At 38.1% G+C, this 27,810-nt stretch overlaps 1 protein-coding gene across 4 annotated transcripts; it reads left to right on the top strand.

Moving 5' to 3' along the window:
* ATG4C (autophagy related 4C cysteine peptidase) lies at positions 1-27,810 on the top strand. Of its 4 annotated transcripts, XM_076340021.1 has the most exons (12): positions 156-304; positions 2,317-2,512; positions 3,908-4,038; positions 5,347-5,430; positions 6,104-6,337; positions 9,649-9,979; positions 11,977-12,047; positions 13,533-13,669; positions 17,323-17,401; positions 18,064-18,140; positions 22,460-22,579; positions 26,540-27,810. In XM_076340021.1, the coding sequence occupies exons 3-12, from the start codon at positions 3,963-3,965 to the stop codon at positions 26,708-26,710; spliced, it is 1,380 nt and encodes a 459-aa protein (XP_076196136.1). In that variant the 5' UTR covers positions 156-304; positions 2,317-2,512; positions 3,908-3,962; the 3' UTR covers positions 26,711-27,810. The 4 variants fall into 4 exon arrangements, with proteins under 4 accessions (XP_076196137.1, XP_076196134.1, XP_076196136.1 ...); XM_076340022.1 differs by lacking the exons at positions 156-304; positions 2,317-2,512; positions 26,540-27,810 and adding exons at positions 1-135; positions 22,717-23,923; XM_076340019.1 differs by lacking the exons at positions 156-304; positions 2,317-2,512 and adding an exon at positions 5-135.

Here is a 27,810-nt window from a genome sequence, read left to right as displayed (position 1 = left end):
CGCAGACCCGCCGCCGGGCCTCGCTCGCTCCTGCAGCAGCGCCCGCCGGGAGCTGTAGTCCCGCGCAGTTCCCCCACGGCTGAAGCCCCGGGAGGCCGCTCCCCGGCCGGCTGCGCCACGGAGCTCACCGGACGGGTAAGCCGCGGTCTCAGCGCCTTCCGGCTGCGAGCGGCGGGCTCGCAGCGGGTCGCCGTGCGAGCGGCTTCTCGCCCCCTTTACGGCTGCCGCGGAGGGCCGCGGCTATGGCGCGAGCGGGGAAGCGTTAACCGCCCGCCGCCCCGCACCAGCGGCGGCTCCGTGAGGGGTGAGCGGCTAGCCCCGGTCGCGGCCGGCGGAGGGACGCGGGGCGGGGGCAGCGCTGTCCGGGAGCGCGGCCCACGGCGCCGGGCGAGTGGCCGGGCGGTTTGAAACGCCTCAATGGTGGCGGCGAAGAGGGAGCCGCTGCCGGGCGTATCCGCAGGCGGTGTCCCGGGCCCGGGGCTGCCCTCCCGGCCAGCCCGTTTGTCTATGTCTTGTAGCGTCAGGAGCGCACTCGGGACTCTCCCGCTTCCCCCAAGCGCCTTCTGGGGGGGGGGTTGGGCGGGCGGGCGCCCGCCGTCCTCGTACCGCCGGCGGGCGGCTGCGGTCACCGCGCTGCGGCCGACGGCTCGGTGGCGGGTTAGGAAATAACCGGGGCCGCCAGGCAGCTGGGGCCACTTTCGCTCCCGCGTGCGTTGCTTCCCGCCGGGAGGCGGTTCGGGATCCCCCCGCCGCCGGCCGCCTGCTGACAAAGCCCGCAGGAGTCCTTGTGAGGATACCGAGACAGGCAGAGCACAAAGGCCTGCCTCCTCCGGCGGTGGAGAGCCAGCGTAGTAACCAGCGAGTAGAGAGGCGGCTTCTCTGCAAACAGCTCTTGCTTGGCTTTAAATCGCGGATGGGTAAAATGTTCGGTCTTTGCTGCCGGATTAAAAAAAAAAAAGCTGTTTTTCTTCACCTGTCCTTTATAAAGTTTCATTTCTAACTGTCTTAATATGTGTTTACAGCTAGAAAGGGGTAACTCCTTAAATATTACCTCTTGGCATTATTCTCTGTCAGGGACTTCTTTGTGGATTTTGCTGTCATTGCTGCTAGTTGAGTTTCTTTCCAGGTAGGAAGAAAGTGAAGGGGATCTTCATTCTTAAATTAATTAATAAAGGTAGTCACATTTAGACTTCGTTCATCCCTTTTGCTGCAGTTGCATTGGCAGGTTAGGTTGCTTCTCTGTTGTTAATGAAAACAAATTCTGTTGTTAATAGTGATTAAAAAAAAAAAACCCCTAACAAACAGCCACCTCACTGCAATCATCCCCCCTCAAAGGCTGGGTAATAATGGCTCTTAGAGGACAGGACTTCATTTTTCATTCGGAGGTGTGTCCTGCTGCTCTGTGAAGTAACATCATCCTGGTAATGTACGTTCTAGATAACTTCCTAAATGAGACAACTTCAGTATAAAACCTTTAGCTTTAGATTTAATAACGAGTGTTGCATTGTGCCCATTGGGCTTGAATCTGTATTCCCTGCAACCTTCTCCTGATGCTTTTCCATTAATTTCAGTGGAACTATTACTGATGCCTTCTTACATGGATGGGAAGAGCCCACATTTTTCCGGTGGAATAAATGTGCCTTGTTTTGCGTTAGCATTCTTCCTAGAAGTCCTTTTCACATCTTCAGCATAATGCTAGGGAAGAAATGTAACGGGATGAAAGAAAAATGTGCTGCTATGACCATTGTCATTTAAAGGAAAATGAGCTTCTTTCTCATTTCATAATTTTTCCTTCAGGCCCTTTCAGAACAGTAGAGTTTGTTTCATTCCTAATTTTAGCCAGAGGAAGCTTTTATAGGTATTGGCTTTTAAAGCAATCAGTGGCCTCTGCATTAAATGGCTGTCGCTGATTGATCATGTGAGGACAGACTGGACCAAACAAACCTCCTGAAGAAGTTAATCTTACCAGCTTTGCCAGCTATAGTCAGTGATACAGTTAGTCTTTCCTTTTTTTTCCTAAAGAAAAAATAGGGAAAAAAAGGCAGGAAATTAAAACCCAACCTTAAATTGTCTTTCTCCTCCTTCCCCTAAAAACCCCAGCTTAATACAAGGCTAATCAAAGTAGGGTTGTAGCCATTTGTTATTTTCACTAGCAAAAAAAAAGTCAGTCTTCCCCATGTTTGTGAGCTTGCATTGCCTCTTGTTCTGTCAAAAAGTTGTTGGCAGACTTTTATGAAATAATATAATGGAATAGCGGAAAAACATGCTAGAGAAGGCTCGGGCAGTAGACTGCTGTTTTCTTTGCCCTACCTACAGATCCCAGAAACAGTGCATCTGTGTGAGTACCTTCAGGCTCAGAAGACATTGGCATCCCAACATCTTCACACTCTCTTCAATTACACTGTCAGTGGTTAGGTTTTACTTAAAATATGCTCCCAGTGGAGAGAAGTAACGTCGTTTAGTCTTCATGCTGCTTTTGATCCCAATTCAATGGAGACTAACACATGGAAAAGTAAATACAGTTCTAGATTCTCCTTTTAAAGTAAGGAGTTTATGTATAGCATCAGTGATGGTGTATGCTCCTGGTCCAAGTTTATTAATAAAATGAGATAGTTCACTTTTGTTCACATCATCATCTGATGTTATCAGAACTTAGCTAAAAATCTGGTGAAGGTTGCAGTGATGAACCACTGTTGATCAACTTCATACAAGAACTTCTGTTGAAGCAGGAGCTCTTAATTTTTCAGCTCTCTATGCAAGGGTTTGGGCTACCAAATATCAAGAAAACCTCCTTAGGTATCAACTATTTTAAAGTGAACCATTGACAGAATACATGCAGTGAAGGAAGCTCTATTAATTAATAGCAAACTTCCTGTTACAAATGGCGCAGGTGGACTACAAAGGGGGTTCTGTCCCATTTGCTCAGATTTCTTAGGAACAGGGATAAAGGTAGTATATATTCTTTCTGTCTTATTACCAGTTTAGGTTGCTTTTAAGGTGAAGTCCATCTTGTCTTGCAGTTCAGAAGGAGTAAAAGTGCGTTCCCTCCCACCCCCCCCTTGGAAAATTTATAAGCAGTTTTTACAAAATTAGCCTGCACTGAAGTGGTTTTTACCACCATTTTAGCACTCTCATTCTTGTGATACAGGCAGACTACTGTAGATAACACGATCAAATCAAATAGAGCCTTTTTTGCACCGCCCGTGATAATTAGAAGAGATGTAAACACTGATTTTATGACAGTATTGTACTCATCTTTTTATGTTACCCATCTAGCAAGTTAATTCTGTACAAAATTATGTCACTGTTACTACACACATTTTCAGTACTACACATTTTCTGCCTTGCACACGTGCAGCAAAACATCTTGCACTTTGTCTTTCAATTCCTCCAATGCCTGTAAACTTTGGCTTAGAAAATTCTTGATTAGAAATCTGAAACTAATGCTGGTTTTAAAATCAAGATCTGTTCATTGGTGCTCAGAACCCCTGATGTGGGGGAAAAAAGTGCTGATTGTATTCTATTCAGCAGAAAAGAATAGCATCTATTCTATTTAGTGAAATGCATCGTAGCTCTTTATTTCACTGCCAATTAGAATGAGTGTACTCGTATGCCAGCACAGGTTATATGCTCTAGATCAGTTTGTTGGGCAATAGAGAGCTGTTGGAGAACATTATATTTTATTTGGCTTTGTATAGTAATTTTATTGGTGTATATTTGGAATTAAATGTTTTTATTACTTATTCATGGCACATGTGATTGCTTCTCAGGCCCTGGTAGTGGAGGATTCTGCAAGTTTATTACTGTTTCTGGTCATGTTAGTCTTAAGTACTGAAGTGGGCTGGTGGTGATACTATACCCTGTGTTCTCAGTGCCCATGGATATGTTTATATTTTTGTTTTTACAGTAGCAGAATTGACTGTCTTACAAGACAGCGATGGCTTTTTCTCTAGAATTTGAATATGGAGGCCACAGGGACAGATGAAGTAGAAAAGATAAAATCAAAATTTATGTCTGCGTGGCACAACATGAAATACAGTAAGTGAAACAGTCTATGGTAAAATCCTGTCTCCATTGAAATGAATGGAATGTTTCTTGTTGACACGAATGGAATCATGATTCAGAAACTTAACTAATATTAATAATAAAAATGCAATATGGCCCTTGAAACCATTTTTACTTTGATGCTATAAACAGCCCCAGTAAAGAAACTTGTTTAGCTTTTCCTTTTTCAAATAAATTTGCATAATTTCTTTTTAAATTACTTATTTTGAACACAGTAGATACATCATGTAAATGACACTAGATTTGCATAGACTTTTAAACAGGGATAATATGGAATCATCTGTGCAAAGATTTTTTTTTTTTTAATATGTACTTTTCTGGAAAAAATAGGACGGTGTGTGAAATAAACTCCACTGAAGAATCTACTTCACACATTTGAGTAACATAGTTTTCACAGTTGAACATCGGTAATTTGTTTATAAGCAAACAAATTTTCAAGTGTGCCCTTTACTAATCTGTCCTTAACCTTAATTTTTCTACTTTCCCTCTAGGACTGAGGTTGCTCAGATTTACCACCGGGTTTCTGATAAATTTTGTTAATTCTCATAACTGAGCCTTGGAGATGTCTGGCAAGATGAAAAGATACTTTCTTCTACTTTCTTTAAGGCTACCATATGGCTGAAGGGGAATAGTAGTCATTATACCCTATATGTGATAGGAAAAGTTCAAGAAACTCTATGGACTTAGGATATAAAACACCACAGGATTTAGACTTAAATGAAAAAGCTACTGTCTGGGGATATTGTCAAAACCTAAAAACTGAATTCTGTCCCTTTGAATTTGTACAGTATATTATACTACCCTTTTTGTGTCTGAAATCTGCAATTTAATTTTGTGGTAAGGTATATTTAATCCTATGGGAAAAGCAGTACTCTTCATGCATTTTCACTGGACGTATGAGGCTGATTGTATGTTATTATAGGAGTTGGAAACTTCACAGAATCATAACTATGCAGTAATGAATTCACAATAGAGACAAAGCAACTTAAGCTCAGCTTTAGCATTTCTGTATCCTAACAATTTCTGCGCAGTAGTACCATTGTATTAACATTCAAACATTCATATATGGGTAACATCATTACTTTTAAACCAGAACTCTAGTCTGTGTTTTGTAGAACTATTAAGCATTTTGTTATTTATGAAAGCAAAACCCAATTTCAGTACATTTTCTCTATATTCACCTTTCAAGGGTTACCTTTGGCTTAACCAGATGCTATTACCAATTGCTTTTTGGAATACTTTAGTCACAAATTTGGGGGGGGTTTTTTGTGTCTGTTTTAGGTTGGGTGTTGAAAACAAAAACTTACTTCAGCAGAAACTCTCCAGTCTTTCTGCTGGGAAAATGTTACCACTTCAAAACTGATGGTATGTACATAGCACTTAACTCATTCCAGTCTTATTTGGCAGGAGCTCTGTGGATATATTTTTAATCTTCTAGAAAGACCCTCATTAACAATTACCAAATTCAAAATGTAAATATGAAAAGCTTTGAAAGTACTAATTTAAATGTCCAACACCACCACTAATGCAACCCATCCTAACCCGCTTTATTCATATTTTACAGTGAAGTCTTGTTCTTTCTGTAAATATTAGTGCTGTAATTTGCACTTTCGTTCATTTACCTGTCAAGTTGAGATTTTCCTTCTAAAAACTCCTGAATGAAATAGTGACAATACCTGTACAAAGAGTCACTACACCAACACCTTCGTTATCATTTTCCAGTATGCAGTTTTCTAAGAATCTCTCTTTTCGACCATTTACATTTAGGTGAATTAAGCAGTTAGTTACTTGCAAGTCAATGATTCCATTGGCACAGTAATGTTGGCTGCATTGCTCTCCCCCCCCCCCCCCCCCCCCCCCAGCTGGCACATTTCTATTGTTTTTGCCTTCCAATTTTCCTTTCTTGTATTTGAAGCGATTGTTACTTTTTGCAAGTTTGCCTTGTCTTTCTAATAGAATAGTTGCATGTTTTTACTTTCCTTCTAATAACAGAAGTGCCATACCAAGTTATAACTTAAATTTGTGCTTTGCCTTACAGAATCTGGTGAACTCTCTACAGATGGGTCCAATTTTGATAAAATCAACACAGAGATTTCAGGAAATGTTGAGGAGTTTCGTAAAGATTTTATTTCTAGAATATGGCTGACTTACAGAGAGGAATTTCCTCAGATAAAGGGGTCTGCATTAACAACAGACTGTGGTTGGGGTTGCACACTGAGAACTGGTCAAATGCTGCTGGCTCAAGGTCTTATGCTTCATTTTCTCGGTAGAGGTAAGTTATGAGAGAAGATCTCTATATTTGGCATGATAAGCATGGGTGTTCTGTAGAGAGTGTGATAGTCTTTATGTAGCCCAAATCTGAAGTGCAAGCCAGTTTTCATTCTGGACTCCTCATTAATACTGGAATTGTTAACATTGCATCAGAGCAGTGATCTAGCTGTCCTACTCGTCCATTTCCGAAAAAGGGAATACCAAAGTGTGTCAAAGGAAGATACTGGAAACTCCACAGAAGCTAACTGTGAAGTAAAATACCACAAAAATTTGTGATCCCATACCTGGGTATTATTATTATCCATGCAAGTGTCCAATTCTCTTGAATCTTGCTCATTTCTTGAACTCAAGGTGTGGAAATGAGTTCTGCAGCCCATAGCTGTGGGCTATGGCAAAAGTGATGTCCTTTTATCAGTTTTAAAGTTGTACGCTATTCAGTTCTTCTGGTATTTAATATATTGAGTTAATAGAAGGATGCTAATCTATCTTCAATACATCATTCTTTGTGTTGAAATTTGCACTATTTAATTTCCTCCCTTCCCCCCTGTGTACTTACAGAGGAACTTCCATTTTTTTCTTACCATTGTCTATCTCAAAATACTCTCTGTCACAGCTGTTTCAAAGAAGTAGCTTTAGGAGACTTGGAACACTTTCCGCTTTCAAAGGCTAAGCGTGCATGTCCTCCCCGTTCTTCCAAGCTGAGCCATGTCCTATGTAGAGGTATTTTTGGTTCTCATCATAGAATCATAGAATCATTGAGGTTGGAAAAGACCTCTAAGATCATCGAGTCCAACCGTCAACCCAACACCACCATGCCCACTAAACCATGTCCCTAAGTGCCTCATCTACTCGTCTTTTAAATACCTCCAGGGATGGGGACTCCACGTTAACGTTAACATGGGGACTCATCGTTAACCACCTTTTCTTTTCACCCTCTTCTCAATCCCTTTCATAATCTATCACGTTGCCCCTTTCAGTCAGTCAGTCATGTCCTCTGTCACCACTGCTTGTTGTCAAAATGATCCAAGACATGGGCCTGAAGTCACCCAGGCATGTTAGTTAGAGAGAATACAGTGTCTTGTTTACTCAGCCATTTGTTGGATCCCAGGAATACTTTCGTAGAAGATAGTTCTGAAAGCCTGTTTTGATAATACTTTGTACTTACTGTGCAAATATGATGTAAGCTGTGAACATAGTCCCAAACCAGCTGCATCACAAAGTCTTCTTTCTTGGCAGTGTCATGACCGAACTGTCAGATTGGCTTACTGAATGTTCCTTTTGCTGTAGATATTTAAGTCATAAAACATTCATTATCCCTTTCAACTGACTGCAAATATCAAAACGTATGAAAATACTTCTGCTGAGAACACAAATCCCTTAAATATAACTTCTGTTATACATACATTTAAAAAACCCTAAAAATCTGATCAGAAGACTACCTGTGAGTGGGAATGCATAACGGCTCATTCTTAAGTAACCCCAAACAAAAAAGCCCCAGGTTTATATCTTTAGAATCCATGGTTACAAAGAATTCCTTGCACTGTCCCCCATGCATCCTAATTTGGAAAGTGATTTGGTGATTACAGAGTGCTAGTGTTTCTGTGGCAATCCAAATGCATAGAAAAATGGAATATGTGTGGTCTTTCTGGACTACTTTTCTCATCACCTAGTCTTCTGACAGCTGGTGAATTATCTTTTGAAAAGCTTTTTATGAGGTCTGGGCAGCTTTTGAAACATATTTAAGTGTTTACATGAAGTTTTTCATCGCTGTTTACTCTTTTCCCAGAGATGTTTTCATTATAGTTTAATGGTATTGTTTCTGTTACAAAGCAAAACTTGACTGCAGTTACTAGCTGGCATACTTACACTACCACTGCTCCATGCAGTGGAACATTGTTCCTGATATTGCTGAATGATGTTGTAAATGAGTTTTTATTTTAAATATTAAGGTACTGGTAAGTTTTACTTTGAAATACCTGTGCTTAAGACACTGACTTGAATTTGAAGCTCACAGTACAGGAATAGCAAGGCCTGTGATGTTGTTACATTGAGCTTATGCATGCATCTGCCTGGGTCTGCGATGAAAAATTGACATGAGGTTTCACAGAGGGACGCCACTTGTGGTAAGACACAGGATGGTTGTCACACTGTAATAAGAGTGGGTGACATGGATTATGACCATTACCAGCAATACTTGTGACATTACTGGAGCCCTAAGTTAGATTTTAGAATTAAAATATAGTTGCGTCTGTGCTTCCTCTTCATTTCTCAAAGACTTTTACATGGATACTTAAGTAAGAATTGTGAGGAGGGCTGCAGTTCTTGCTCTCTGTCAGTATTAGTTTGAAAAGGTTCCTCTCGCTGCTGTAATGGCAGCTTTCTGAACCTCCAGGAGCTTACCCAAATCTGGTTCATGGAGCAAAAGCACCCCATCCTTACGGTTTGTAGGGTTTGTTCCTTGCTTGCACGTGGCAGCCTTCTGCTTGCCTTCTGGGATGTTCTTTGTAGACCTTCAGGATATGTTCTGATCTAACAGTATGTTCACTGTGTTTCGGAGGTTTCCTCACATGCTCTGTGTTGCAAGTAGTTGTTCGAACTTGTGGGAGAGACTTTCAGTCATCTGACAAGGGAAGCATTACTGTTCTCTATATATGCTGAACCACCATTATGCTCCAAGAGGAACGCTGTGTGTAGGATGCATTGTTAGAGAAACCTTTAGCTAGAAATGCAGACTGTAGATACTGTGCTGAATAATATTCAGACAAGTTTGTCTTGTAATCTAGGTAAAGAATTCACAAATTTAGTGAATAAAGAAATCTTGTCTATTTTTCTGCTGATCTTCTTTGACAGTTTGCCAGGAAGAAGTGTTTGTTTTTACATGAATAATTCCTCAGGTTTGCCTATTTTTTAATAGCTGACAAACCAGAAGAATTAAAAACAGCTTTTGAAACTTCTTGTTTGACATGGATAAAACTTTTTAGATGGTACTGAATAGCTAACTTTTATATTTTTAATATGTAAGATAATTCTAACCTTCGACCTACTGTCTGACCTACTATCTCAGATAGCATAAACTGCTAACAAATGTACAGTTAGTAGTATTTCATTTCACCTATCATTCAGCAGAAAATAAAAACAAATCATATTCCACTTGAATTCTTTGTTTACATTTTAACACTGACATTTGCATCTTGGTATGTAAAGTACATATTATTGGTTTGAGGAACATGGGGGAGAAAGGGATGTGCTTTGCTAATTATACCAAAAAGTTAATATTAAGCCTAATATGCATCTTAAAATTTCTTGCTGCAGCCTGGGTCTGGCCAGATGCATTGGACATTGACAATTCAGATTCTGAATCATGGACAGCCCATACAGTGAAAAAGCTGACAGCATCATTTGAAGCATCGCTTACAGCAGAAAGAGAACCCAAGATCCTGTCAAATCATCATCAGGGAACATTAAAGAGAAACTGTGATGACAATGAAATGCAAAATGAAGTTTATCATAGAAAAATAATTTCTTGGTTTGGCGACTCTCCACTGGCAGCTTTTGGCTTACATCAGCTAATAGAATATGGAAAGAAGTCTGGAAAACTTGCTGGAGATTGGTATGGGCCTGCAGTTGTTGCACACATTTTAAGGTAAAATACCTTTATTCTTTGTTGTTACCATGCCTTACACATTACAAGAGAAGCATTTCAAAACAATATGAGATTACTTCAGCTTAATTGAGCATCTAACTGTTCATTATTGGCTTTGTAAAATGTCCGTGTTAGTAGCAATTCTAGAGGTTTTTCAGAGGCAGGAAGGGAGATAGCAGTAGGTGCAGCAACTGAACTCTGAGCCTTTGTTCAAGCTTATTTCAGAAAAAACTCGACATTCCTGTTTTCCTGTACTTTGGGCAGTAGAAGTCCCAAGTATCTCTCCCAGACCTGGTCTTTTAAATAGAGCTGCATTTAATGAAATGTTCTAAAAACTAACCACTCTTTCAACCTTGGAACATGCATAACATTATAGATTTTTTTTTTTTTTTTTAATACTGTAACCTGGGGGCTGTAATGTACTGATAGTGTAATGAAATGTCAGAGCTAAAATTGATGTTTTCAGCATTTCTTTGCACACATCAAATTCTTGTGAAACTGTAAATGTATGGGACTATTAATATTATAATTATATCACAGTAAAAGTAAAGGGTCTGTGACATTCAGTGTGGTTAAAAAAAAAGTCGAAAGTCAAATTTCTCCATACTATGTGCCTTTATATGCCATTTCTTTGAATATTACTGATTTTTTTTTGTTTTGTTTTTTTTTTATAGCCTTATATGCTTATGTTCTTGGTGGATTCCAGTTTACCTGTAAACTGAATCACTAATAAGTAATTTAAGCAGCAGAAGCCAAAGTTCATACGTTTATCTATAAATATGTGAATAGAAGAATTATATATTTTATAAAAGTATATTAATCTTAAATGAACCTGTACTGAAATAATCAGGTGTATATGTGTGCATACATGCAAATGCATACAGTGATGTGAGAGGTTAGCATTATTTATGTGTTTCTTCTATTTTTTTTCTGATGATAGAAATTGTCAGAATTCTTTTTGTGTGTTTTAAACTGCAGTAGCCTGTTCACCTAATGGGAGCAGGGAGGCAGGGGGATTTGGTCCAGAATTGCATTCAACACAAACTCACTAGTGATTTCCAACACTGCAAAGGTTTCATTTCCTAGGAGATGTACTCCTTTGAAGTCTTACAGCAGTACTAACAATGTATAGCTCTCTCATAACTTGAGAATGACTGTATTAAATGATTCCTCAAAATATATTGTGAAATAAAGGGATAGTGACCATCTAATGCAAGTGTGTATTGAAGTCAAAGGCTAATCTTCTATTTTGAAGTTTAATTTCTTTACAAATGTTGTCCTTGATTGATGATCATGCTTCAGACTATTGACATACATGTTCTTTTTAGTTTTTATGTCCATTATTCTTACTCTTTTGAGGATAGCCTAATATTGCAATTACCTTTTTGAAAGTTTTGGTGAAACCTTACAGCTTTTCATGTGCTAGCCTTTATTTCCATAGACACGAGGTGCTAATTTGTGGCTAGTTATATGAACTGAGGTCAACTAAAGAGATGTATAGAGTTGAAAATAATATTTTTGTCAACAAATTTAGCCTTTATTATCCCAATATACTGGCAGAAAATTGTTATAAACAGAAAGAAATTAGGTAGTGAATGTGAATGTCATTTTAAGTTAATGTGTTTCTTTGGGCTGTTTTTTTGTGGTTTTCATTGTTTCTTCTAAATAGCCAGACATTGTCACCTTTTGCTTGGGAAAAACATGTTGCCATATACACTGGATTTTGGTATCCTGTGTTTAAAAACAACCAGCCAACATCCCCACCCCACCCCCATCTGTATTTATCAGGAATGGAAGGTGTCTTGAATAAAAAAAAAAACCACAATCCCCCCCACCCCAAAAAAAACCCCAACCAAAAAAAAACCCAACAACCAAATCCAAACCAACAACAAACAATTAAAACCAACCTGTTTCTAAAAATCAAATAATTTATGTTTATTTACTGTTAATTTCTTTAAAATCAGAGATGAGTTAAATAGTTTTGTGTTTGTACTTAGAAAAGCTGTTGAAGAAGCAAGAGACCCTGAGCTACAAGGAGTAACAGTCTATGTTGCTCAGGATTGTACAGGTAAATGTTGTGATTATGTAGATTTTTGCAAACACTTGAGATGCTTTTTATACCTTTCAGTAAGCACTTAACAATAGAGCTCTAAAGGAGAAAAATAAACTCAAAATGGATCCACAAAATTGAGATTACGTAGACAAAGGGGTTCTTGATATATGCAGATGTTTGTTCTCTTTGAGAATCGGACATCACAACTGGAAAGCTTCATACATTGCTTGTTTGGTATCTTATAGGGGAAGGTAGTGGAATTCCAAATCCAGCAAGATACCTTTTCCTTACAATCTGCCTGCTGTAACTTATTATTTTGGATTTAAATCAATTAATAATATGTTTTGTACTCGCTTCAATGTTGTTTTAGCAATAAGCTAGTAAGAACTTCCATATTTTATTAAAAATAACCCCCCAAAAAACAACCAAACAACTAAAAAATACTTCAGTTCAGTTAGATTTGTTAGTTACATTTTATTTGTCTTTTGCATCACAGGATTCTCTTACCCATTTTTCTAGTGGAAAAAAACCACTGCACCAGTCTCTTAGAATAGTAAGAAGTCATTTTCGCTTGGAGTTCAAAGATGTGAGCAGGATAGTGAACCTGAGTGAGTGGTAACCTTTCTTCTGCTCCAACGTGGCATTTTAAATAACCAATAATGGGCAGAGGAGCTTAGAGCTCTGGATGTTCAGGAGCAGAAAATGATGACAAGATAAACTAAATGTGCGGTGAAACTTTACACTAATGACTATAGTCTTTCAAATCTAAGCATAATGTATTACTTCAGTAGCCATGTTTAGCTGCCAGAAATTTTAGTTATGTCATAACTGATCTTGGGATAGGACAGACGAGACCGACATCCCTGGGTGATCAATCAGACTGGTTTTAAAGAGACACTGTTTAATCATACACTACAAACCAGTTTCACCTGGCTTACAATGACAGTGAAAACTTTTAAAATTCTATTAATTTTTCACTTCTTTGTTCTGGTGATGATTTTCCGCATCTCTTAGTTTGGAGGAAATAAGCAATAATACTACATTAAGTTTTTTCACTCATTTTCAGTGACTGTTGTGTTAACTTTAGACAGCGAACTTGAGTATTTATTAAAATCAATTATTGTCTTTTTTTCCTTCAATATGTAGATGTTTCTGTTAGTTGTAGGCTTTCAAGTTTTAAACTACTCTTTTTAGAAGAAATTTGTATCAAGTGAATAAATATTTATCGGCTTTCTCCTAACCTACCCCTTCTGCATTTTCCTGGCAATGTATCTTATCTCAGCAGCAGCAGATTACCATTCTACAAAATATTGCTGAAAATGAGGTATAACACTGTGTTTCATCAGAGTCACTCATGAGTTATGTTTCAGGAGGACAGTAATATTTTGAAGGACTGCAGTTTCAGTTTGTCAAACTAAGTGATGGCATTTGGTAGCTGTGTCTTTGTAAAAGCTAGCGGATACATTTTAAGTATGACTATTTCCGTGTGTCTCCTTTCAGTCTACAGTTCAGATGTTATTGACAGACAGTGTTCTTTTATGGATTCTGGAAAAGCAGACACAAAAGCTGTAATTATATTAGTTCCTGTGAGACTCGGTGGAGAGAGAACAAACATGGACTACTTAGAGTTTGTAAAGGTATGAAATGAGAGTTCAATCATTTTTCAAATAGTAGCACTAGATGATATGAAAAGCGACTTCATGACGGTAATCTTCTACCCATTAAATGTGTGGTGGTGATTTTACAGTTGAAGGTTGTAAAGTTTGACTTTACAGATTTTAAATTTCCCTATTACAAGATCAGACGTAATTGCAGAGCACATGATGTCCCTTGGTAAAGCAGTGATAACTATCCTACTCCTGAAGTAGCTACCTGAAAAGACATTAATGCAGTGGCTCAAATTACAAATGGTAATTTAGTTACATATGCTATTAGAGTTGTGCTATATTAAGTATCAGTCAGCATTTTAAAATATAAATACACCAAATTCATTATTCTGTTTCTTATTTTCTTAAATGTCAAATGGTTTAAGGTTGTTGCTTGTCTGTTCTTCCCGTTTTCTTTTGTCTTTTTCTTCCCCTTAAGAGAGAATTTTTTCATATCTTTAGTCACTACTTAAAGTGTTTTCTCACTATCTGGACATTAGGATGAATGTTTCTAAGGACAGTGATGCAGGAGTAGCAAGCAGTTACTACAAATAAAAACGAACTGGAAAAAACTAAAGTTCAAGGAGAAAGCAGAGGGGAGGAAAGTCTATGCTGTCCTCTTTTTTTCAGCCGAGGTTCTGCTTATGGTGCTAACACCCGAAGATGTACTGCAATCCTACCTCTTGAGCACAAGAATACTTCTCTTAGGGAAGAGATTGTTCTCTTAGCCTTGCTGCTTTATTGTTTTCCATGCTGCTGTTTATCTGTCTTTAAATTCTTGTTTTAATTTTTAGAATACCACAATTTAGTAGCATGTACAAAATCTGAAAGTCTGTGACATCAGGTTTTTTCTGACTCTGTCTTTGTAAAATTTTAAGAAACATGTTTGGTTTTTAATGGCGTGGGGAGATGGAGTGATGAAGCCTTTTATTTAAGTGATGAACTAATAAATTGTTTTTCTTTCCTGATTCTTTTCCTTGTATTTTCAGGCAGTTGGTTTTGGAAGGTTTTAGTTCTTTTCTGATTAATTCTGACACAGCTAAGATAAGCCTGTGGTCGCAGGCATGATCTACAGCAATCTTACTTTACTTTCAATGTTAACTGCAAAAAAGCCTTTGAATCACTCGTGTCCAGGAAAACAGACGGTGCCTTCGTTTGTAAGCCAACAAACAGTTGCTTCTGCAACTTTCATAAGGCTTTCTCAGCGAAAGAAAAGTGACTCCAGTTCTTTAATACTGGCTTTTATTATTGACGGATATCTATGGCTGGTTTTACCCTGCAGAGGCTTTCTCAATTTAGCTCTCAAAAACACTCTTTTGCCAGAGTAAAATATGTTTGCGTGGCACTGGGTTTCATAGCACAGTCACGTTATCTAAGCTTGCCTTGTACAACTGGCTTTACCAGGGTGATTTCTGCTGCTCATTTACCAAGCCTGGTACTGCCTTTTGCAGTCTGTTATAATAAAGAGACTGTGATAAGAGTGCGTTCAATTGCATATATTAGTCACTCCAATCTCTGCCTTGACTGTTCACAAGAAACGACTACATTTCTTGGGGTCTGGATTTAAGTTAAAAATGCAGATTTTAGAATGTAGTACAAGAGGTAATTTTTACAAAGGATTTTATATTTATGGATGAAAATTGATAAATTTTTTATAATTCTCTTTTACAAGAAAATTCCCATAGATTAAACAGTTATTCATTACTCTAAGTAGCTTTGCTCCCTTTCTGTTTCACTGGCAGAGGATGTGTCCTCCTTAGCTATTTCAGCCTTTGCCTCTGATCTGCCTAAATGTTCTGTAATGCTCAGCCATCGAGGAGCATTTTCTAAAAAAGCCTTCTCATTCATATTTTAAATAAGCAGCACTTTCTCTTAACCCGTATAAACCATGCTGAAGTTGACTTTGTTAGCATCCCAGGTGAGGAGTACAACAGCTTTTGTTATGTTACATTACCTTATCGTTGTCTAAGCAGAGAAAATGTTATCTTGAGAAGCTTTGGTCTTATTAGTACATGAAATATCAATCATTCTATTGAGAGAAATTTTCCCTACTTATACAATGATAATGTAATGGTTATACTTTTACTGGTTGATCTCTTAGAGGAGAGGATATAGGTATGACTGCCAGCTAATGGAGATTCCACTTTAGCTCAACTCATAGCCTTCTGGATTGCTGTCCCAGTTTGGGCCAGCGTCCAAGTTTTTGGACCCAACACTTGTCTAGTGCCACAAGAAAACCACTGTGATTTATGGACATTTAAAGGCTGTTCAGTTTTCAGAGTATTTAATGGTCTTGGGCTTCAATTACATTAGAACAGTTGGGCTCAGCTTTCTGAAGTGCTCGATGTTGGCAAAATTCAGCTCCCACTGGAGTTGGTGGGATAACTAATGGAGAACTGTGTTAAGCCAAGACTGAATATTCACAAAAATCCTAATGAGCCCTGGTAAGAAACAGAACCTCATGAAAGCAAGAAGAGTAGAAATATGTTGAAGGGAGAGGGAGGAAAAGTCCTCCGTGCCTTTTTCCATTCCTTTGCTAGGTACTTCTTTTAACAGAGAAATGATCAAGCGTGGTTTTTTGGTGTCCATTGTCTATGACTGCATCCAGAGCTTGTGGGTGATAGAGGAATTTCAGGGAGTTAAACTACTGCAATGTTCTTAACTTGACAAAACTGTGTGTATACAGGTGAATCCTTCTCCCCAGCACTAGAAGGTATATCCATAAAATCAACATTTTATTATGTAATGCTAAGTCTGCTAGGTTTGTGTGCTAGCGCAGACAACGTGGATTACAGAACCCAACTCTTTTCAGCCTGAATGAACATAAATACGCTGGCAGCACTGGTGTGACTGTAGCCCACGGCTGATATCCCAACTCTCTCTGCCCTTAGTGGCTCCTAGCCTTGCTGTGGGTGGAGGAGTATATTTCTTTCTTTACACCTCCAGACTGAAATGATTCCTGTATTTCACCCCATGTCCATCTTTAAATCCCATTAGGTGTATTTGTAATGTCTCTTTCTCAGAGTTGCTACATACTGATGGTTCTCTACCCACACAGTCAGATTTACAGAATCTTACCCTCCAGTAACATTTATGGGGCTTGTCTGTTGTGTGTCTGTCTCTCCTCCCAGTATTTTGGGCTGCTGTTTTTAGAGCTGTATCTTGTAATTACTCGTTTCAGCTGGCATTTCTCCCTATGATGTAAAAGTTCATACTCTAGACAGACTTCTACATTTGAACACAAAAAGAAGAGAGCCCCCAGGGCCACAGAATGTAAATGTATATGAACCCTGTAAATCTGAATACTTTGATACCTTTTGACTTAAGCAACCTGTGCTCAACTTGCATGACATTATGTTTTGTCTCCTCCCTGAAAATGATACTGCCAATTCTCTCAATGTATGGGCATCTCATGAAAAGGGAGGACTTTCTCTGGAATATCTGGTGCTATGTTTTCACTTTGGTCAACTGTAAGCTTCTAAAAATTGAGTCAAGCCCCAGAAAGTCATGAAGCCCGTCTTTAAAAAAAAAAAAAAAAAAAAAAGCTATTTGCCTAAAAACAGTAAAGAAAGAGCAAAGATTTTAATTCAGTTTATACTTACTCTGTTTAACACTGTCCTAATTATTTAATGTTCTTGTTGTAGGGAATTTTAAGCCTTGAGTATTGTGTTGGTATTATTGGTGGCAAACCCAAGCAGTCGTATTACTTTGCTGGATTTCAAGGTTGGTGTTTTAATATATTATGTCTCTTCAATATTTTTCTTTAAGAGTTAGGAAGTTAATATCGAACCAGTGGAAAATAGCATGATTAAAATAGCAAAATGAGTACCTTATTAATTCATCATATCTACCCAAGTCCAGTCATTTGTCATTTACTCCATATAGTAATTGGATTCTGTAAAATGTACATTTAATTTCCATTGTTGCATAAACAAGGCATAATTTATCTGTTTCACCAAACTTCAGGAGCGTTTGCTGTTACTACCTGGCAGTTCTTATTTACGTATTTACTTTTTACTTGTTTAAGTGGTGTTAGTTGATGCTTAAATGACAAGCAATATATTCTTCCTGTCAGGATGAAGTAGCACAATACATTTTTCATATGCAAACTCCAGAATATAATTGTGTGTTTGTAAAAGTAATTTTATCACCAAAAATTAAATGACAGTCTCATCACTTTATAAAAATTCTGCTTATACAAGCATATTTGATTATGCAAAAGTTAATCTGTCCTGCAAAAACCTATGCTTCAGTCAATGAATATCAGCCTGGCAAGCAGTTACTTGCTGGCTTTTTTTTCAGCTGTTCTGCATAGAAATTGGATTGTAAGCAGTGTAATAATAAGGTGTTTTTTGAATTACTTGTCTTCTATTTTGTCCTTGTAGATGACAGTTTGATTTACATGGATCCTCATTACTGCCAATCTTTTGTAGATGTCAGCATAAAGGATTTCCCTCTTGAGGTAGTATGGATATAGACCTGGCACTGTTTTCTTCCCATATGAATCAAACACTAATTATTTAGAGATGTTCTAGCTAGCTACATCTTTATGGGTTTACAGTTACATGTTATTTATCAAAGTTCTGCCCTTCTTTATAGGCCTATAATCAACAAAAATGACCAGAGGTTAAAAACTCAATATGGGGTTTTAATTTTTACTTCATTAATCTTCATCTGCTTCTTCTTCATGATCAGAAAACCTCAAAAATAGATGATCACTTCATTTAAGTAATTTTCCATCAAAGAAAATAGACAATATTTGGAGTACTTAAATCTGAATTATTTGGATTTGTTTTTGTTAGTTTGTCTTTTTGGTCAATTTTATTTTATTTTATTTTAAATTCAAGTTGCAGTCAACATCATGGAGAGAATTACTGTAGTATTCAATAGTAGGAGCCTGTTGTCAGGTTGGAACCAGAGTTCCTGTAGGTTTACCTGCTGCTGCTTTATCTAGGAATTTCTAATATTTCTATACTGGAGTAGGTGGTTATTTTAAATGTAAGTTTTGCTCCTAACAACTTTGTAGGTCACTTTTTTAGCTTTGTACAAGTGGAAATTTTTGAAGCTTATCAGTGAGGTTTGTGTTTGACTAGATGAATTTTACTCAAGTCTCCTGAACTGTTTCTTTTAAGGAGTTTTATTTTTAATCAAGCTATTTTTATGGAATAGTAGTTTCCAAGAAGCTGACAGGTCTGAAAGTGTAAGTGCTGCGTTTGTTCGTTCCTTCCCCCCCAACACCTTTCTAGGCCACGACTTTCTGGGTGCATCTAGATGTAGTGAATGCATCTTTTCAGGCTATGCCTAGGTCTTAAAAATCATGCCTGGTTGTTTTGGTTTGGTTTGGTTTTTTTTACAATAGTGTTTTCCCTTTTCTTTAACCTCTGGCCAAATAACTTGCATTGAAAATAGATAGAGCTAAAGGAGGTTATTAAAGAATTCAATTTACAAGTACCATGGGAAAACATTATCAGTTGCAGAAGTAAGTGTTTAATAGCCACAGTACTCACAGTAGAAGTACTTGGCGCCATCCATACAAACTCTCCTTGATCTTGTGTCCAACTTCCACGTGAACTTCCAGCCTCCTCCTTGGAACTCTTCATTCAGTGTAGAAACACACTCTGGGTGCATCCACTGCTTAGGACAGCATCAACTGCTCTAGGACAGAGTTGGGTATTACTAGTGGTTCCTCATGCCACTGTGTTCTGTGAAGTTAAGTATTCGTAAATGTGGAAACACAGCTTCAGAAACAACATACTGCATTTAAATAAGGAAGAGGAATATGTATTTATCTCCACCACCTCTAAGATACTAGCTACTTAATGTAGACTTCTTAAAGGTTTGCAGTAAAGTCCTGTGAACAGTGGAAGTGAGTCATACGCAACTCTTAAACTCACACCTGAGGAACTGAGTAGGTGATCTTCAATTGACTGTTTACACTTAGAATGTAAGTCAAATGGTGTGTAATAAAGTTATATATCTTCATGGCTTCTGTTTTGTATAGCAGCCAAGAGTTAACCTAAACTGAGAACAGTGGAGTAAACTGCAATGGTCCTGTCTATTGTTATCATGGAAAGAAAGATCTGTTAACATATGTTGAAGTTGATCACGATACCGTAATCAAAATACCATCAAATAGTATTTAGGAAAAGTACTTATATATATCAAAGGACTTACACAGGGCTAACGTCAAATCCTAGGGCCGACTTAAAGCAAACACTACATATTTTTTGGTATTTATCCTTAACAAGATGCTTTAATTAGCATGACATATAATACAGAAGTATAAGATTCTCTAGAAAATGAGAAGGTTCTGAATTAAAAAAAAGAACATGGCAGCAAAATGTATCAGGAAATATCCTAGACAGAAACTTTCATTATTTTTAGAGATGCCTTTAGATTTACCCCGTTGAGGTATTTGGAAGAAGAGCTGGTGAGTCCCAGCTCTACCTATTTGTACTGTAGCAGCAGCCAGAGATTATAACCAAGATCCTTGCCCCTTTATGCTTATAACTGTAGTAAAATAACAGTGCCTTCTCTGAAGATTTTACAGTTTAATTGGGTAAGCCAGACAAAAGATGGGAAGAGCACAAAGAAGCAGAGCTGAAGTGACTTCCTTAAGGTCACACCATAGCTCAGTGGCCAAGCTACAAAAAATACACATCTCTCTTGGTTTCTGTTCCCATGACTAATCCTCCAGATTGTGCTGCCAACTGGCATTAATATGAATTTCCAAATAATAATAAGGTTTTAAAGTGTATTTTGAAGGTACACGAGCTGCCAGCTTGGCTTGATCGCATCCTAATGCTTTTCTGCAGACGGAAAATATATTGCAATTTAATGCTTAGTGCATTTAATAGTATTATATCTTTGTCCAGAAATGTCAAAAGTAAACAGAAATTGCTTTCTTAGTGTGGATAGTTGCTTGTTAGATTCATCTGTAGGGAGTATTTTCAAAATTGACAAATTGTCCAGAATAAGTTCGAAATCAATCCACTCTGTATTGGCTTCCAGAATCCATTTGTTTGGAGGAGTGGGGGAAAAAAAAAAGCCTACCCACTTCTCTTTCTTGTACAGTGATTTGTGTAGCATTAAGACTACTGCCCTGAACAGTACAGCACAACTGTAGTTACAATGTCATTGCTGAAATGCGATATGTAAGGCGGAGTTCGACTTATGTATTTGATGACTCAGGAATGAATATTCAGAATACAATTTCTGCATATAAAATTTGAACAGAATTAGGAGAAGAAACAGTGACTAAAATCAATCTTGCAGAAATAGTACTTCTCATCTTTGCTTATATTTTTAGCAGAGGTTTAATAGAAGTACCTCTCTTAGGTTTGTAATCACAAGTAAAGAACAGTATACTTCAGTATGTAAAACTATTACACTGACAGATACACTCAGATTAGGTGACTAGCGCCGTCGTCTTCTGTAGATTGACTTCTCTGACTGGCAAAAAAAAAAGATAAAATGGGTTTCTAGTATACAGACTGCTTGATGTTAGCTGTCAGGGGTTGCTGTTGCTATAGTCAAATTAGATCGTAACAGTTGTTAGTTACCCTTTATAGAGGAAACACAGTGGTGTTGGTAAGAAATCTCCTGCATTGCTCTGTCCTGGTGTGTGTTGTGTTAGTAAGCTGTCCCGCTCCTGTGCTGACCAGCGCTGTGACAGAAGAGCCGTGAGCTGTGCACAGCTGACATGTAAATACGAAAGGAAATAGCACAGACTCTTCACTGGAGAATATTGATCACTGGGGGAAGTTCATGAAAAATAAAATCTGCATTTTAGTACAGTGGTATCTCCGTTGCAGGGTGGTGCAGACGTGGTGTGTTAGCATTTGTTACTGAGCAGCTGTAGCAGGTTTGCCAGTGATTTAATAGAGGTAGGATGACTGGGTAGTCCTGCATGTTAGAAGCAGAATAAAGAGGACTGCCTTTGAGAGACAGTCAGTGGTGACCAAATAATCTCAGTTATTAGATGAGCTTCATCAAAGCTACAGTTCCTGTAGTAAACAAACACGTAATCAGGGTAGATAGCATATACTTATCTTTTCTTTCATAAACTGTGAATGAGGAGTGTGGGGAAGGGTTTTGTATATTTGTTTGTTTTTTCTTATAGCATGGCTGCTGATGGTGTCAGTTCACAGCACTGTCAGAGCATCATCTGTCATGAAAAGAGATTTCACATTAGGAAAAAAAAATTTATGAAGCAGGGCATGTTCGTTTTTTTCTGACTTGTGGATTATTGTAATATGGTTTTGCTTTTGTGGGTTTTGTGGGGTTTTTAACCAATTTCATTTACTAAAGGAAAATGCATGAGGTTGGTTTATTCCATTATGTGTCTTTTATAGAGGTTGGGGGAGGGAAAGGGGCAATGGGTGGTGGTAGTAAAGCAGTAATTGTAAGATAGTGCAAAAGCTGTTACAAATTCAATTTGCAGAAGAGCATTCACCTCCTCTGCCTTGGGAATATTCATAAAGTACTGCTCGGAGCGGCAGACCTTTGACAGATTTCAAACTAACATGGTGTTGTGCGCAAGTTTGGTGAACACAGCGTGAACAGCAGGAGGTTTTATACATGTGGAGAAGAGGGGAATTACTTGAATGGTGGGGGGGGTGGAGTGGAAGAAATTACTTCAAAAGTGCGTGCTGGGTTTTAATTCAAGTGATACAGGGGATTGTATGTTAAAGCTGTTGGTGGAAAAAAGTAAATGCATTGGTCTATACCATTCTAAACCTTAACCATGTATTTCATGTTTTTTAATCTTGAAACTTGCAGTCATTCCACTGTCCTTCTCCCAAAAAGATGTCATTCAAAAAAATGGATCCGAGCTGCACAATAGGATTTTACTGTAGAACTGTGCAGGACTTTGAGAAGGCTTCTGAAGAAATAACGAAGGTAGGTGTCGAAGTTACCACATCGACGACTCAGCCAGAGTGGCGTGTGTGTACTGTGTATGGATAAGGGGAGAGAATCAGCTTCGCTCTTCTAAATAGACATCATTCTTTTCTTGGTATTTATTGCTGCTTTTATAGTCATGAGAAATCTAGATCTTTTTCGTTTCATCCGATTTTACCAACACGTGAAGCCTGGGGAGAACCTGAGTTGCCTTGCGAGAGACGGTCTCTGTCGGAGCAGGCTGATGGAACCGCGGCGGGGCGGGCGCCGGCGGCCGAGCTGGCACAGGCGGGCCCACGAGGTGGCACTCTTGAAATGGGGATGTTTCTGCAGCCAGCCCTGCCGAGCCGCCCGGATTGCCCCCTACCCGAGGAGGAATTTTGAAAAGGCAATCAATCCCTCGGGAGGGATTTCTTCTTAAATGGAAGTATTTGATCAAGCCAAAATTGTCTATTATTTCTTGTTAGCGTAAGTGCTCTTTCTGACGGCGTTTAAATGTACAGCAGTGTGTTTATGATTTGATAACAATGCTTTGAAGTCTACAAAGCAGGTATCGCTCGGCAAATCTGTCTGGTCATGTCCTTCCACTTGAAAAACGCTGGTATAGGTTCATTTAGGTCCAAATGTAATTGACTTTTTTCCCTTAATTATTACAGTATGTGAGCGTATGAAATACATTATTAATATGTTGTATTAGCTGTGGTGTAGCAAATAACTGTGTTTGTGATTTTAAAAAATAGTCTGTGAAAGGATGCAGCGGCAGCAGCAGATGGTCACAATATCAATATTCTAACCACAGTAGTTACCACAACAGCACAAAGAATTAGTGTTTGTACAGCATTTTGAATGTCCTGTTAAGTGGTATTAGTATTATAGCCAAAAAAGCATTTTTAAACTTAATACTGCATGTAATCTTTAGTAGATACTGATTGATGCTGAAGTTGCTTCTTTGATTTTTACACGGAGAGGTAGAAAGTAGATTTAAAGAAGTAGAAGTTCCGAAGCAACGGATATATGGAGAGTTTAAATAGTGAAGTTTCTATTCTTCCGTGTTTTCCTGTTCTATCATGTATAAGAAAGCATGTGATAACATAGTAAAAAAAAAATCTAATTACAAAATCGGTTGCACTGGAAGTTCTTTCTCTTTTTCCCTTCTTTCTTTTCTTCCAAGTTTGGGATTAAGTACATTTCTTTTCCTGAACATACATTGTGAAAATACTCACAGCTGATCTAAGTCTGGGAGCTATTATCCTTGTATTTTAGATAGAAGTTCTTCAATATTGGTGACATTATTTTACATAAATATATTTCAGGCACAGTAAGTTTGGAAATAAAGTTTGGATGCAAATACAATGTGAGAAACACTCTATGATCTTTCAGTCCTTCCTTCACATCCTTTGTTTTTTCCTGCTCTTCCATTATTTTTCCCTTTGTTTGCAATTTGAGTGCGATAACTCTTGAACTATAAAGCACAGTATATTCCCAGTGTGCCCTAGGTAGGCTAGACTCAAAAATTCAAGTTCTTACTGCTTTTGTGGGCAATAAAAGGTCGGAGAAAAGATTTAGCTTTTATTACTTGAGGATAAACCTTATGAGCCATACATTCAGTGATAGAGAAATTAGGGCATTGAAATCAAGGGCCCAAATGGAGTGATTGGTGAAACTCCATCCAAATCACATTCAGGTTACCCTTTGTTTCTGTACTCGCCAGTTGGCAGCTATTGTTAAGTAGTTGAGTAATACCTGGAATTAAATAGCTGATAGAATAAGGAGACCTGGAAACGCCTCCAGACTTGAGAAGGATGGATTTACCGACTGGCTGTAGTCTTACTTCTGTCTTGCACTTCCAGCATAAATACCGAGCAGGCACAGCAGTTTCTGTCTGGCTTCTCAACACTATGTGGTAGATCCAAGAGGTCAGCAAGAAGCTCTTGTTCTGCGCAGCACCTGGGATGGCTCTGCCTTTTCCTGGCCACAGCCTCTGTGCTACTTCACATTGTTACTTAACTGGTACCAGGCTTGTCTTTTTGCTAATGCAGTGAATTGTTTCCCTATCAAAACCCATGACAGCAAATAAATAATCCACTTGGGCTACAACTGCATTTGCTTGTTTGTAGCCCAGGTTCTTAGCAGAAATGAAAAGTTCTCTGAAGAACTGGACTGATTGAGTGTTGAACTTGGATGCAGTTCAGCATAAGGAATTAATTGTTGTAGTGACAACAGCGGCAGTCCGAGTCTAACACTGAAATACTAAAAATATTGATGTTTATTGATAAACTTCTCTGTAGAAATCATCACAGTGGTATCTAAAGAACTTGTAGGTTCTTTAGAGTTTCAAATTATCTGTGATCACTGAGTGAGATGTAGTTTGATAATAATTGCAGTAATCTTAACCAAGTTCCACTCGACTCTTGTTTAGGCATTTGCCTGTCTGTCCGGTTTATGTTCTGTATTCAGTATTTCATCACCTCCCTTAGTACATAGAGAGAGGTGTTACTCGTACCTGTAGAGAAGGACGTTTCAGGGAAAGTTGAAAACAGACGACGGCAGTGGAACTGCAGGTGTATTTCTGTCCTGATTTGGAGGGACCATCTATAAAGGTGCGATGGTTGTTTGGTCACCATGCATTCCCTGAGATGCAGTATTCGGATGAGTTTTCTGTTGCAAACTTCCAATTAGGAGCTGGCCTAAGTCCACCCGTCCGCTTCACAGACCAGCAAACAGCCTTCATGTGGCTATCAATTTCTGTTCCTGCTAAGCCAGCTTGTATTCAACCCCTAGAGATGAAAGGGTTTGCATCCAATTATCTAGTCTTCTCAAGAAACAAAGCATTTGTATGTCTTACAAACTTTTTTTATTTCTAATGCTCATTTGTTAATCTTCTTTTGCTTTTGCTTATTACTGTGTGTCTCTCCTATATCTCCTTGCTCCTTTACCCAGGTTTCACATTACAATAGCCAAATGCAATTAAAATAGACAATACTAAAGTGGAAAATTTCAGACCACAATAAAAATCAAGGATTTTACTGTGAGTGTGATTTTTTTTTTTAAACACCCCCATCAGCCCCTGACTGTCTTTTTTTAAATAGTTCTTACTGTTTAAAGATCTATGTAGGTTTTTCTACTGTTTTAGATTAATTGTTCTCATGAAATTATGTTTAGTGATTTTAGTTCCATACAGTGTATACCTCTAGGGTAGTGTAGTTCTGCGTGTCACTGCATCACTGTGCTGGTTTTTTTCAAAGCAGGTAAGAAATTTAAAAAAAAAAAAAATCAGTGAACAATTAAGTGTCCAAAACAGCCTGAAAGGCTGAAATGCCTTTCAGTATTTGGAGGATCTTTATCTGCTATTAAAGGTATTTTGCTGATCTGTTTTAGCATTTATCATTCCCCACCGCCTGCTTTCTACATGCTCGGTTTTCTATACATGTAGATTTTTGGCACCCTAGTTACCACAGCCTGTTACTGTTGTCAGTCTGGTTTTAGCCATGTGCTCTCGGTTGGCTTATTTACATAGGTGTATGTGTTTAAACTTTTAATAAAAACATTGACTATTGTACATGCCGATTCTACAATAAAAATATCTCCCCGAGATGCTTAGCTGCTGCAGAATTCATACGTGTGCTTGAGGAGAGCGTTATGGCCATTAACTATTTTGTGGAGTTTTTTATCTTCCTACAAGAGCTCCAGCTGCACTGAAATAAACAGCATGTAGAGGTGATCTGTATGGAACAAGATGCAGGGTTAGGCATAAAATTAGCAGCTATCTGAAGAAGAAACGGAAGTAAATGTTTGTTTAACGGGAGGAGGGGATGTTTAGAATGTGCAATGCTTTTGGTTTAATATTAAAAACAAAAAATGCATTTTTTACTTTGCAGTCATCATCAGATAAATATCACTACTAACTGTATTTCTTCATTTCCAATTAACGTTTTATCTGGTATGTGTTTTACATTGTAGATGCTGAAATCTTCATCTAAGGAGAAATATCCCTTGTTTACTTTTGTAAAGGGTCATTCTAGAGACTATGACTTTGCTTCCAGTCCACTCCATGAAGAAAATGACCTTTTCTCTGAAGATGAAAAGAAAAGATTAAAAAGATTTAGTACAGAGGAGTTTGTCTTGCTTTAAGGACATTTTACACAAGATTATTGGCAGCTGTCCAGGAGAACACTTGCCTTTTAAAAAATAAAAAATGTACGTGTCCTCCTCCCCCAAAAAGGCAAGCTTGTGCTGAAATTGGTCTATTTTCATAAAAATGATAATGTTTTATATGTTAATTGTCTTTAAAATGTCATTTATAAATGTACTTACTAATTATTTTTGTTCATTACTAGTTGGATGAGTTTAATGTCATGTTGTACTAGTGAAGATAGAAGGCATTGTTCAGAGCCAGGTATGCTGAAATGTGCCTACGTCCTGGTCTTGCCCTCTTAAAAAGCTTGGCCAGTCCCTAAAGCCTAACCTGTGACCCTAATGTCGTGTCAGTCCAGGATGAATCCTGAGCAGAGGCTGCCAGATACGTCTGGGGTTTATGTCATGGTTTTGAGACCATCTTATTTCTGTTTGTAAGCAAAATTTGAGCTCTGTATTCATGTGGTAAGGGTAGAACTCTAATCTGTCTCACTACGTAAGCCCAAATAATAGTTAATGCTGTAATCGTGACACGCATCCTGAGCAGCACTGTGTAAGAAAGGTAAGTTTGATATATCAGTAGTAATTGTCAGTTGCAATACTGATATAATTATATAGGCTGAATTGTGAGTTAAGATACTATTTAGCAGTATGATTTTATAATGGTTTCTCATTAAGCTTGCTTTGGAGCCTTAATATGAGGAGTGAAGATAAAGTATTACCTTTCCCCACAATTTTTAAAGGTTATACTATTAATATTAACTGCAACCAATCAAAGCAGCTAAAGACAATTATTAGAAGAGAGCGGTGTTTGTTTCCTGTTTCAACTACTATAATGTTGAGGCTTCTCTCCTATTAGTGCAGCTTTTAAATCAAAGCAAATGGGGGAGTGGATGTTAAAAATTCTGGGCTGTGATTTTTTTTTTTTTTTTTTTTGGATACATGTTATTACTGTACAAACGATTACTTGATGGTGTGTGTTCTCAGATTGCAAACAAATGTACATAAATAGTTTCATGTTTTAACAAAGTAAATGCAGTTATTTAAAATACGTATTAACACTGCTTGGCAAATAAAAAAGGTGTGAAAACATTAAA

This window comes from Aptenodytes patagonicus, chromosome 5 (genome assembly GCF_965638725.1).
Source record: "Aptenodytes patagonicus chromosome 5, bAptPat1.pri.cur, whole genome shotgun sequence".
NCBI lineage: Eukaryota > Metazoa > Chordata > Aves > Sphenisciformes > Spheniscidae > Aptenodytes > Aptenodytes patagonicus.
This window is presented reverse-complemented; position numbering and strand designations above follow the sequence as displayed.

Coding starts and splice junctions, on each gene's coding strand:
- ATG4C (XM_076340019.1), top strand. CDS start 3,963: ATGGAGGCCACAGGGACAGATGAAGTAGAAAAGATAAAATCAAAATTT. Junction 4,039..5,346: donor GTGGCACAACATGAAATACA/GTAAGTGAAACA, acceptor TGTCTGTTTTAG/GTTGGGTGTTGAAAACAAAA. Junction 17,402..18,063: donor TTACTTTGCTGGATTTCAAG/GTTGGTGTTTTA, acceptor TTGTCCTTGTAG/ATGACAGTTTGATTTACATG.